At 30.8% G+C, this 13,702-nt stretch overlaps 1 protein-coding gene across 1 annotated transcript in view; it reads left to right on the top strand.

The window, feature by feature from the left end:
- The first annotated feature begins 452 nt into the window (after positions 1-452).
- LOC147466490 (uncharacterized) overlaps positions 453-13,702 on the top strand; it is a 20,816-nt gene continuing 7,566 nt past the window's right edge. Inside the window, exons 1-5 of the mRNA XM_086535404.1 lie at positions 453-501; positions 3,579-3,677; positions 5,349-5,447; positions 7,051-7,149; positions 13,204-13,302. Coding sequence (XP_086391530.1) covers positions 453-501; positions 3,579-3,677; positions 5,349-5,447; positions 7,051-7,149; positions 13,204-13,302 — 445 coding nt within the window. The remainder of the gene's footprint in view (positions 502-3,578; positions 3,678-5,348; positions 5,448-7,050; positions 7,150-13,203; positions 13,303-13,702) is intronic.

Raw genomic sequence — 13,702 nt, 5'->3', positions numbered from 1 at the left:
AAGAGAGGAAGGGAAAGAGCAAGAGAGGTGGGAGGAGGGAAAAGTAAACAGAGAAAAAGGACGAAGGAGAAGAGAGAGAAAGAAAAGAAGAGATAGAAATAAGAGAAATTTGGATGGAGATAAGGCAGGAGAGAGAGAGACTGAGTGGGGTTGAAAGTAGAAAGGCAGAGATAAATGGAAAATTAGGGACATGGAGGAAAAGGAGAAACTTGATAATAGACAGGGAGTAGGGGAAAGCATAGGATGGCAGGAAGGAGAAAGGATTGAATTTCATAAACTGAAATGAGATAGACGGAGTTAGGAGAATAAAGGATAGATAGAGAGAGATAGAGTTAGAAATCGATAGATAGAGAGAGAAACTGGGGCCTCTACACACTGTAAAACAAAAATTTCTAAAACTACAACACTTGACGATATGAATTATATGGGGTACAAGAACACGATGTACTAAAATGTGCACAGAATTGACAAGGATTCCTGTGAACATCGAGAACAGAACAAGTAGAAAAGACGGAAAGCGAAAAGATCTTGGGCTTATTGGTGGTTTTTTCCTTTTTGTCTTTTGTTGTATAAGGCATTAAGATACGAGTCCATGTGGAAAGTGGGAAGTCCTGATCCATAGCCTTTCCCTTTCAAGCGTGCTCTGGTGGAAGAGGCGACGCCGAAGGTGCAGACCCCTCGGATCCCTATCTGCAGGCGCCTTCTCGACTTTCTTGGGTGACACGATTTCTTTGGTAAGCCAGCACTAGCATTGCTTTTAGAAGTCCATATCGAACATTTCTTTTTGGCTCGGGCTGTGAAGTAGGAATTATTGTGCTCTTGGCTTTTGGATGGCAGAGATGCTGTTGACGAGATTCACAGTTTTAAGACTGTGAAATTTGAACTATGGAAATGGAATATGAATTAACCATCTGCTGCAGCTTAACATGCATTTAACAAGAAAATGAGGGAAGCAAATCTGACGAACCAAAACGGAACATATATTTAGTAATCCCTTTATCTCTGACTCCTTTTATCTCTGCATTTGATTTTTGAAAAGTACAAATTTTAATAGCAGGAAGATCTAAATAGATACATTATTATAATAATCATTATACCTACCCTATATAAAAAATATATACATATAGATTTCCCTATCTTTGATATATTATATATATATATATATATTATATATATATATTTATTTATATTAGATATATATATAGGATATTTATAATGATATATTATTATATATTAATATATATATTATATAGTTATATTTATATATATATATATATAGATGATATATATAATATATATAATATATATATAGATATATTTTTATATATTAGATAAATATATATTGATATTATGTATATACCTTATGATAATATGATATATAAATATATATAAATATTTATAAAATATATTTAATAATATATATATATATTGAGATATATATATATTATATATATATGATATAGATATTATATCTATAATATTATATAGATTTGGTGTATATATATATGGATATATTGTAATTATATATCTTATATATATCATATATATCATTTATATATCTTATTATTTATATATATTGATAATTATATATATCTATATATATATATTTATAATATATATATCATTATATATATTATATATTTATATATATATTTATATATTTATATGTATGTTTATGTATATATATCTATATATATCTATCTCTCTCTACTCTCTCTCTCTCTCTCTCTCTCTCTCTCCTCTCTTCTCTATATATATATTTATTTATATATGCTCGTATATATATATAATATATATACAGTACATATATTATATTATTTAACATATATATATATAGTATATATATATTTATTGTTACTATATATATATATAAATTTTATATTTGTACATATATAACATGTATGTATGTGTATAATACTATATATATATATATATATTTACTATCATATATATATAATGTATGGTTATATAGTTATATATATATATATATTATATATATATATATATATTATATATATATATACATAGTTATATATATTTCCTTCCCCCATGCTTGGTTCGAAGTAGAGGAGCCGTGAAGGGCAGATACAGCAGCCGTGCTTGCGGCTCTATTCTAGAGGCAGGTGCCGAGTAATGCCTTTCCAACGGACACGAAGATGATGCATTATCATTTAAATTATCTATCCAAGTTTCATCTTTATTCATTTTCTTTATATCAGTCATTCTCATTATCTTTTTTTTTTATTGTTTTTTCATTCATTTTCATATTATTTTCATGATTATCTAAAAGAAATATGATCATCCTCATCATCAATGGTGCTATTCATATTATCATTATTATTTCAATAGGATTACTATTATTATTACTCCTATTTCTATTAAATTATCAATTGTTATCATCCTTCTTCTTATTATTGTTAATTTGATGGTGATCCTGTTCTTGTTCTCCTACATGCTTTTGTTGGTGGTGTTGTTGCGAGGTCTTTGTCAGTGATGACAAAGACAATGATGATAATGGAGAAAGTAATGGCAACAAAAGCAATAACAATAGTGATGATAATGAAAAGTTTCATAATGTAATGGTGGTAATGATAACAATATTAATGATAAAGTAATCATCACTGATAATGTTGATGATAACACTTTCATGATGATAATAGAACTAATGATAATGGTAATGACATATTTATGATAACAATGATAATAATAATGGTGATGATGAATAATGATAGTAATAAATTTAGAAATATATAAGTTTAGTTAAGTCCCCCCGAATGGCGGGTCCGTTTTCTTTGACATACGTAATGTCTCCCATGTTCCACCAATATTTGATGTTTTTTATTTTACGCTTATTTACTAGAAGAAAGACATGTTTTGTTTATGTTACACCATTTATCAGGTGTATGTTTTTCCATTATGAAGACTATATTTTAACTGCATTGAAACAGAAGTGTAAATCATTTTATATCAATATGGTTTTCTGAATAAATTAGCAGACGCTCAACAACACCACGTGTTTCAATGGCTAAAGAACATCTTTATTTACTGCACGAATGTGGCAAGAAAACCCCACATGTATAATTCTCCTACTCTTTGTCACTCTATATTTCTGTACAATTCTCTATATTATATATATTATATATATATAATATACATATTACTGATAAATAATTATCAAACATTCATTTTCATTATAATATTCTTTCTCATTATCATACATATATTTTTTTTCTTTTCCTTCATGTTTCTATACCATTTCATAATTCTTATTTTCATTAACATTCTAAGTATTTGCAATTTTATTAATATTCAAAATATCCATACTATTCCTAGCTCTTACCCTTATCACCCTAATCATCTCTATTAATCTCATTCCTAAAACTAGTCTCATTCTCCCTCACAATCACCTTCTCATTGTCATTCTCACTCACATTCACCTTCTCATTGTCATTTTCACTCGCATTCACTTTCTTACTGTCATTCTCACTCACATTCACCTTCTCATTGTCATCCTCACTTCCCTTCTCACACTCATTACTCACAAACAGACGTCTAACACAAGCATCTTCCTCCCTCAGGTTGGACTCCCTTACACCTTGCTTCCTTGAACGGCCACGATGCTGTTGCAGAGACGCTCCTCGAGAAGGGCGGAGAAGTGAATGCCAAGGATGGATTAGGTAAGGCGATTGGAAAGCGAGTGACTTCTTAAAGGCGCCAGAAGAATTTTGCTTTTGTTTCTTTTCTAATCTTTGTCTTTATGGAATTTATAACAATTATTGTTATAATTTAATAAGGGAATCTTTTTCATCCTTTATCATTAATTTTATTGATATTTATTTCTTTATTCTATGAATTTTTCAATAAAATATTTTCATAGATTATTTTATAACTAAGAAAAAAATAGATTTTTCTATATTTCTTTATATTATAAATGTTATAATGATTAGTTATGATAATTATGATAATAATAAGTATGATCATCTTAATTATTACTGACATTGTCATTATTATTTTCCTGATTATCTAAAAGAAATATGATCATCCTCATCATCAATCATAATCATCATCAATGGTCTTATTCATATTCTTATTATTATTTCATTACTATAACTATCATTGTTACTCCCATTTCTACTAAATTATCAATTGTTATCATCCTTCTTCTTCTCATTATTGTTATTTTGATGGTGATCCTGTTCTTGTTCTCCTACATGCTTTTGTTGGTGGTGTTGTTGCGAGGTCTTTGTCAGTGATGACAAAGACAATGATGATAATGGAGAAAGTAATGGCAACAAAAGCAACAACAATAATGATGATAATGAAAAGTTTCATAATGTAATGGTGGTAATGATAACAATATTAATGATAAAGTAATCATCACTGATAATGTTGATGATAACACTTTCATGATGATAATAGAACTAATGATAATGGTAATGACATATTTATGATAACAATGATAATAATAATGGTCATGATGAATAATGATAGTAATAAATTTAGAAATATAAGTTTAGTTAAGTCCCCCCTAACGGCGGGTCCGTTTTCTTTGACATACGTAATGTCTCCCATGTTCCACCAATATTTGATGTTTTTTATTTTACGCTTATTTACTACAAGAAAGACATGTTTTGTTTATGTTACACCATTTATCAGGTGTATGTTTTTCCATTATGAAGACTATATATTTTAACTGCATTGAAACAGAAGTGTAAATCATTTTATATCAATATGATTTTCTGAATAAATTAGCAGACGCTCAACAACACCACGTGTTTCAATGGCTAAAGAACATCTTTATTTACTGCACGAATGTGGCAAGAAAACCCCACATGTATAATTCTCCTACTCTTTGTCACTCTATATTTCTGTATAATTCTCTATATTATATATATATATATATATATATATATATAATATATATATTACTGATAAATAATTATCAAACATTCATTTTCATTATAATATTCTTTCTCATTATCATACATATATATTTTTTTTCTTTTCCTTCTTGTTTCTATACCTTTTCATAATTCTTATTTTCAGTAACATTCTAAGTATTTGCAATTTTATTAATATTCAAAATATCCATACTATTCCTAGCCCTTACCCTTATCACCCTAATCATCTCTATTAATCTCATTCCTAAAACTAGTCTCATTCTCCCTCACATTCACCTTCTCACTGTCATTCTCACTCACATTCAGCTTCTCATTGTTATTCTCACTGACATTCACCTTCTCGTTGTCATTCTCACTCACATTCACCTTCGCATTGTCATCCTCACTTCCCTTCTCACGCTCATTACTCACAAACAGACGTCTAACACAAGCATCTTTCTCCCTCAGGTGAGACTCCCTTACACTTTGCTTCCCAGTTCGGCCATCATGCTGTTGCAGAGACGCTCCTCGAGAAGGGCGGAGAAGTGAACGCCAAGGCTAAGTATGGTAAGGCGATTGGAAAGCGAGTGACTTCTTAAAGGCACCAGAAGAATTTTGCTTTTGTTTCTTTTCTAATCTTTGTCTGTATGGAATTGATAACAATTATTGTTATAATTTAATAAGGGAATCTTTTTCATCTTTTATCATTAATTTTATTGATATTTATTTCTTTATTCTATGAATTTTTCAATAAAATATTTTCATAGATTATTCTATAAAATAGAAATAAATAAATTTTTCTGCTTCTTTATAATATAAATGTTATAATAATTACTTATAACAATTCTGATAATAATAAGTATGATGATTTCAATTATTATTGATAATATCATTATTATTTCATGATTATCTAAAAGAAATATGATCATCCTCATCATTGATCATAATCATCATCAATGGTCCTATTCATATTATCATTATTATTTCATTACTATAAATATCATTGTTACTCCCATTTCTACTAAATTATCAATTGTTATCATCCTTCTTCTTCTCATTATAGTTATTTTGATGGTGATCCTGTTCTTGTTCTCCTACATGCTTTTGTTGGTGGTGTTGTTGCGAGATCTTTGTCAGTGATGACAAAGACAATGATGATAATGGAGAAAGTAATGGCAACAAAAGCAACAACAATAGTGATGATAATGAAAAGTTTCATAATGTAATGGTGGTAATGATAACAATATTAATGATAAAGTAATCATCACTGATAATGTTGATGATAACACTTTCATGATGATAATAGAACTAATGCTAATGGTAATGACATATTTATGATAACAATGATAATAATAATGGTGATGATGAATAATGATAGTAATAAATTTAGAAATATAAAAGTTTAGTTAAGTCCCCCCGAACGGCGGGTCCGTTTTCTTTGACATACGTAATGTCTCCCATGTTCCACCAATATTTGATGTTTTTTATTTTACGCTTATTTACTACAAGAAAGACATGTTTTGTTTATGTTACACCATTTATCAGGTGTATGTTTTTCCATTATGAAGACTATATATTTTAACTGCATTGAAACAGAAGTGTAAATCATTTTATATCAATATGATTTTCTGAATAAATTAGCAGACGCTCAACAACACCACGTGTTTCAATGGCTAAAGAACATCTTTATTTACTGCACGAATGTGGCAAGAAAACCCCACATGTATAATTCTCCTACTCTTTGTCACTCTATATTTCTGTATAATTCTCTATATTATATATATTGTATATATATAAAATATATATATTACTGATAAATAATTATCAAACATTCATTTTCATTTTAATATTCTTTCTCATTATCATACATATATATTTTTTTTCTTTTCCTTCTTGTTTCTAGACCTTTTCATAATTCTTATTTTCATTAACATTCTAAGTATTTGCAATTTTATTAATATTCAAAATATCCATACTATTCCTAGCCCTTACCCTTATCACCCTAATCATCTCTATTAATCTCATTCCTAAAACTAGTCTCATTCTTCCTCACATTCACCTTCTCACTGTCATTCTCACTCACATTCACCTTCGCATTGTCATCCTCACTCCCCTTCTCACGCTCATTACTCACAAACAGACGTCTAACACAAGCATCTTCCTCCCTCAGGTCAGACTCCCTTACACCTTGCTTCCCAGAACGGCCATCATGCTGTTGCAGAGACGCTCCTCGAGAAGGGCGGAGAAGTGAACGCCAAGGCTAAGGATGGTAAGGCGATTGGAAAGCGAGTGACTTCTTAAAGGCACCAGAAGAATTTTGCTTTTGTTTCTTTTCTCTTCTTTGTCTTTATGGAATTTTATAACAAATACTATTATAATTTAATAAGGGAATCTTTTTCATCTTTTATCATTAATTTTATTGATATTTATTTCTTTATTCTATGAATTTTTCAGTAAAAAAATTTCATAGATTATTTTATAAAATAGAAATAAATAGATTTTTCTATATTTCTTTATACTATAAATGTTATAATGATTAGTTATAATAATTATGATAATAATAAGTATGATCATCTTAATTATTATTGATATTATTATTATTTTCATAATTATCTAAAAGAAATATGATCATCCTCATCATCAATCATAATCATCATCAATTGTGCTATTCATATTATCATTATTATTTCAATAGGATTACTATTATTATTACTACTATTTCTATTAAATTATCAATTGTTATCATCCTTCTTCTTATTATTGTTAATTTGATGGTGATCCTGTTCTTGTTCTCCTACATGCTTTTGTTGGTGGTGTTGTTGCGAGGTCTTTGTCAGTGATGGCAAAGACAATGATGATAATGGAGAAAGTAATGGCAACAAAAGCAACAACAATAATGATGATAATGAAAAGTTTCATAATGTTGATGGTGGTAATGATAACAATATTAATGATAAAGTAATCATCACTGATAATGTTGATGATAACACTTTCATGATGATAATAGAACTAATGATAATGGTAATGACATAATTATGATAACAATGATAATAATAATGGTGATGATGAATAATGATAGTAATAAATTTAGAAATATAAAAGTTTAGTTAAGTCCCCCCTAACGGCGAGTCCGTTTTCTTTGACATACGTAATGTCTCCCATGTTCCACCAATATTTGATGTTTTTTTTATTTTACGCTTATTTACTACAAGAAAGACATGTTTTGTTTATGTTACACCATTTATCAGGTGTATGTTTTTCCATTATGAAGACTATATATTTTACCTGCATTGAAACAGAAGTGTAAATCATTTTATATCAATATGATTTTCTGAATAAATTAGCAGACGCTCAACACCACCACGTGTTTCAATGGCTAAAGAACATCTTTACTGCACGAATATCTTATATTTGTCTTTACTTATTTATATTTATCTTTAATATAATATTTATCTTTACTGCACGAATGTGGCAAGAAAACCCCACAAATATTAAGGAAGGAAATATTTTATGATACTGATGATAACACTCTCATGATAATGATGGAACTAATGATAATGATATAATGATAATAATGATGGTGATTGGAAGGTGAATAATGATAGTAATAACAGTAATGATGGAAATAATATTTATTGATTATGATGATAATTCTTATTATAATGAATATTTTAAATATTGATTATAAATGATTATAAATTTATTATGAATTGTAATTATCATTAATGATAATGATTATTTTTAATGATAATGATTATTTTTATGTTATTATCATTTTTAGAAATCATTTTTGCTGTTATTATTTTTATCATCATTAATATTTTCATTATCATTATTATCATTATGAATATTATATAATTATCATTATTATAAGAATTATCATTTTTATTATCTTCATTATTATTTTTATCTTCATTATTATCATTATTATTCATGTTATTCTCATAATTATCTTTACCAATATTTCTATCATTATGATTGATATATTTGTATCATTTTATTACCATTGCTATCATTATAGCTACCATGATTACTGTTATTATTGCAATGGTCTTCGTAAATATAATAATAAAAACAATAAAAATTACAATAATTATCATAGTAATAAAAAAATATTTATATATTATTGATAAATGATTATCAAACATTCATTTTCATTATAACATTCTTTCTCATTATCTCATTGTTTCTATACCTTTTCATAATTCTTATTTTCATTAACATTCTAAGTATTTGCAATTTTATTAATAATCAAAATATTCATACTATTCCTAGCCCTTACCCTTATCACCCTAATCATCTCTATTAATCTCATTCCGAAAACTAGTCTCATTCTCCCTCACAATCACCTTCTCATTGTCATTCTCACTGACATTCACCTTCTGATTGTTATTCTCACTGACATTCACCTTCTCATTGTCATTTTCACTCGCATTCACCTTCTTACTGTCATTCTCACTCACATTCACCTTCGCATTGTCATCCTCACTTCCCTTCTCACATTCATTACTCACAAACAAACGTCTAACAGAAGCATCTTCCTCCCTCAGATGAAACTCCCTTACACTTTGCTTCCTTTAACGGCCATTCACCTTCTCATTGTCATTCTAACTTATTCACCTTCTCATTGTCATTCTCTCTTACATTCACCTTCTCATTGTCATCCTCACTCACATTCACCTTCTTATTGTCATTCTCACTCACATTCACCTTCTCATTGTCAATCTCACTCATTCACCATCTCATTGTCATTCTCACTCATTCACCTTCTCATTGTCATTCTCAGTCATTCACCTTCTCATTGTCATTCTCACTCACATTCACCTTCTCATTGTCATTCTCAGTCATTCACCTTCTCATTGTCATTCTCAGTCATTCACCTTCTCATTGTCATTCTCACTCACAATCACCTTCTCATTGTCATTCTCACTCACATTCACCTTCTCATTGTCATTCTCACTCACATTCAACTTTTCATTATCATTATCATCCACATTCACCTTCTCATTGTCATTCCTACTCACATTCACCTTCTCATTGTCATTCTCACTCATTCACCTTCTCATTATCATTCTCAGTCATTCACCTTCTCATTGTCATTCTTACTCATTCACCTTCTCATAGTCTTTCTCACTCATTCACCTTCTCATCATCATTCTCACTCACATTCACCTTCCCATTGTCATTCTCACTCACATTCACCTTCTCATTGTCATTCTCACTGATTCACCTTCTCTATCATTCTTACTCACATTCACCTTCTCATTTTCATTCTCACTGATTCACCTTCTCATGTCATTCTCATTCACATTCCTCTTCTCATTGTCATTCTCACTCACATTCACCTTCGCATTGTCATTCTCACTCACATTCATCTTTTCATTCTCATTCCCATCCACATTCACCTTCTCTTTGTCAATCCTACTCACATTCAACTTCTCATTGTCATTCTCACTGATTCACCTTCTCATTGTCATTCTCACTCGTATTCTCCTTCTTATGTCATTCTCACTCACATTCACCTTCTCATTTTCATTCTCACTCTCACTCACATTCACCTTTTCATTGTCATTCTCACTCACTCACATTCTCATTGCCATTCTCACTCGCATTCAACTTCTCATTGTCATTCTCACTCACATTCATCTTTTCATTGTCCTTCTTACTCACATTCACCTTCTCATTATCATTTTAACTCACATTTACATTCTGATTGTCATTCTCACTCACATTCCCCTTCTTATTATAATTCTCACTCACATTCCCCTTCTCATTGTCATTCTCACTCACATTCACCTTCTGATTATCATTCTCACTCACATTCACCTGCTCACCGTCATTCTCACTCACATTCACCTTCTCATTGTCAATCTCACTCACATTCACATACTCACTGTCATTATCACTCACATTCTCCTTATTATCATTCTCACTCACATTCACCTCATTTTCATTCTCACTCACATTCACGTTACTGTCATTCTCATTCATATTCACCTTTTAATTGTCATTCACACTCACTTTCACATTCTCACTTTCATTCTCACTCACCTTCACCTTCTCATTGTCTTTCTCACTCACATTCACTTTCTTATTGTCATTCTCACTCACATTCATCTTCTCACTGTCATTCTCACTTACATTCACCTTCTCATTGTCATTCTCACTCACATTCACCTTTTCATTATCATTCTCATCCACATTCACCTTCTCATTGTCATTCCTACTCAAATTCACCTTCTCACTGTCATTCTCACTCACATTCACCTTATCATTATCATTCTCACTCACTTTCACCTTCACATTGTCATTCTCACTCACATTCACCTTCTCGTTATCATTCTCACTCACATTCACCTTCGCATTGTCATTTTCACTCACACTCACCTTCTCATGTCATTCTTACTCGCATTCACCTTCTCATTATCATTCTCACTCATATTCACCTTCTCACTTTCATTCTCATTCATATTAACCTTCTCATTGTCATTCTCACTCACATTCAACTCATTGTCATTCTCACTCACATTCACCTTCTAATTGTCATTCTCACTCACATTCATCTTCTCATTGTCATTCTCACTCACATCTGCCTTCTCATTTTAATTTCTGACTCACATTTAACTTCTCATTTTCACTCACATTCACCTTCTAACTTTCATTCTCACTCACATTCACCTTCTCATTGTCATTCTCACTCACATTCACCTTCTCATTGTCATTTTCACTCATAATTACCTTATTTTCATTCTCAGTCATATTCATCTTCTCATTGTCATTCTCACTCACATTCACCTCATTGTCATGCTCACTCACATTCACCTTCTCACTGTCATTCTTATTCACATTCACTTTCTCACTGTCATTCTTATTCACATTCACCTTCTCACTGTCATTCTCACTCACATTCACCTTCTCATTGTCATCCTCACTCACATCCACCTTCTCATTTTTAATCTCACTCACATTCACCTTATCATTCTCATTATCACTCACATTCAGCTTCTCACTCTCAGTCTCACTCATATTCATTTTCTCATGTTCATTCTCACTCACTTTCATCTTATTTTTGTTCTCACTCACATTCAGCTCACTGTCATTCTCACTCACATTCACCTTCTCATTGTCATTCTCACTCACATTCACCTTCTCATTTTCATTCTCACTCACATTCATCTTCTCATTGTCATTCACACTGACATTCACCTTCTCATTTTCATTCTCACTCACATTCATCTTCTCATTTTCACTCAAATTCACCTTCTAACTCTCATTCTCACTCACATTCACCTTCTCATTGGCATTCTCACTCACATTCACCTTCTCATTGTCATTCTCACTCATAAAATAACTTATTTTCATTCTCAGTCATATTCATCTTCTCATTGTCATTCTCACTCACATTCACCTCATTGTCATGCTCACTCACATTCACCTTCTCACTGTCATTCTTATTCACATTCACTTTCTCACTGTCATTCTTATTCACATTCACCTTCTCACTGTCATTCTCACTCACATTCACCTTCTCATTGTCATTCTCACTCACATCCACCTTCTCATTTTTATTCTCACTCACTTTCACCTTATCATTCTCATTATCACTCACATTCAGCTTCTCACTGTCAGCCTCACTCATATTCACTTTCTCATCTTCATTCTCCCTCACTTTCACCTTATTTTTGTTCTCACTCACATTCAGCTCACTGTCATTCTCACTGACATTCACCTTCTCATTGTCATTCTCACTCACATTCACCTTTTCATTTTCATTCTCACTCACATCCACCTTCTCATTGTTATTCTCACTCACATTCACCTTATCATTATTATTTTCACTCACATTCAACTTCTGACTGTCATTCTCACTCATATTCACTTTCTCATATTCATTCTCACTCACTTTCACCTTATTTTCATTCTCACTCACATTCACCTTCTCATTGTCATTCTCATTCACATTCACTGTCTCACTGTCATTCTCACTCACATTCCCCTCATCATTGTCATTCTCACTCATTCACCTTCTCACTGTCACTCACACATATTCACCTTCTCACTGTCATTCTCACTCACATTCACCTCACTGTCATTCTCATTCATATTCACTTTTTAACTCTCATTCACACTCATTTTTATTCTCACTCATATTCACCTTATTGTTATTCTCACTCACATTCAACTTCTCATTGTCATTCTCACTCACATTCATTTTCTTCCTGTAATTTTCACTCACATTCACCTTTGCATTGTCATCCTCACTTCCCTTCTCACGCTCATTACTCACAAACAGACGTCTAACAGAAGCATCTTTCTCCCTCAGGTCAGACTCCCTTACACTGGGCTTCCGAGAATGGCCAAGATGCTGTTGCAAAGACGCTTCTCGAGAAGGGCGGAGAAGTGAACGCCAAGGATATATTTGGTAAGGCGATTGGAAAGCGAGTGACTTCTTAAAGGCACCAGAAGAAGTTTGTTTTTGTTTATTTTCTCATCTTTGTCTCTGTGGAAATGTATAACAATTATTATTCACATCTAATACGGATACCTCTATCATCAGCTTTTCTTATTTCTTCATCATTCATTATTCTTCTCTTTTTATTCATTCCTTATATTTTGGTTGTTTATTTGAGTTATTTGTAAATGTTACATATTCATTACCATTTATCATATGTATTTCAATGTTATGATTATCATCATCATAAAAATATTCATTATTATTATACATTTATATCTTATCATTTATTACAATTACATTTGTATAATTATTATTTCAAGAATTTTCTTTTTGTAATTGTCAATTTTCATCATTCATCTTTTTTCTT

Source organism: Penaeus japonicus, unplaced genomic scaffold, assembly GCF_977035675.1.
Source record: "Penaeus japonicus unplaced genomic scaffold, GWHDUDI00000001_assembly GWHDUDI00000467, whole genome shotgun sequence".
Taxonomy (NCBI): domain Eukaryota; kingdom Metazoa; phylum Arthropoda; class Malacostraca; order Decapoda; family Penaeidae; genus Penaeus; species Penaeus japonicus.
Note: the sequence above shows the minus strand (reverse complement) of the source record. Positions and strands in the feature narration are given on the sequence as shown.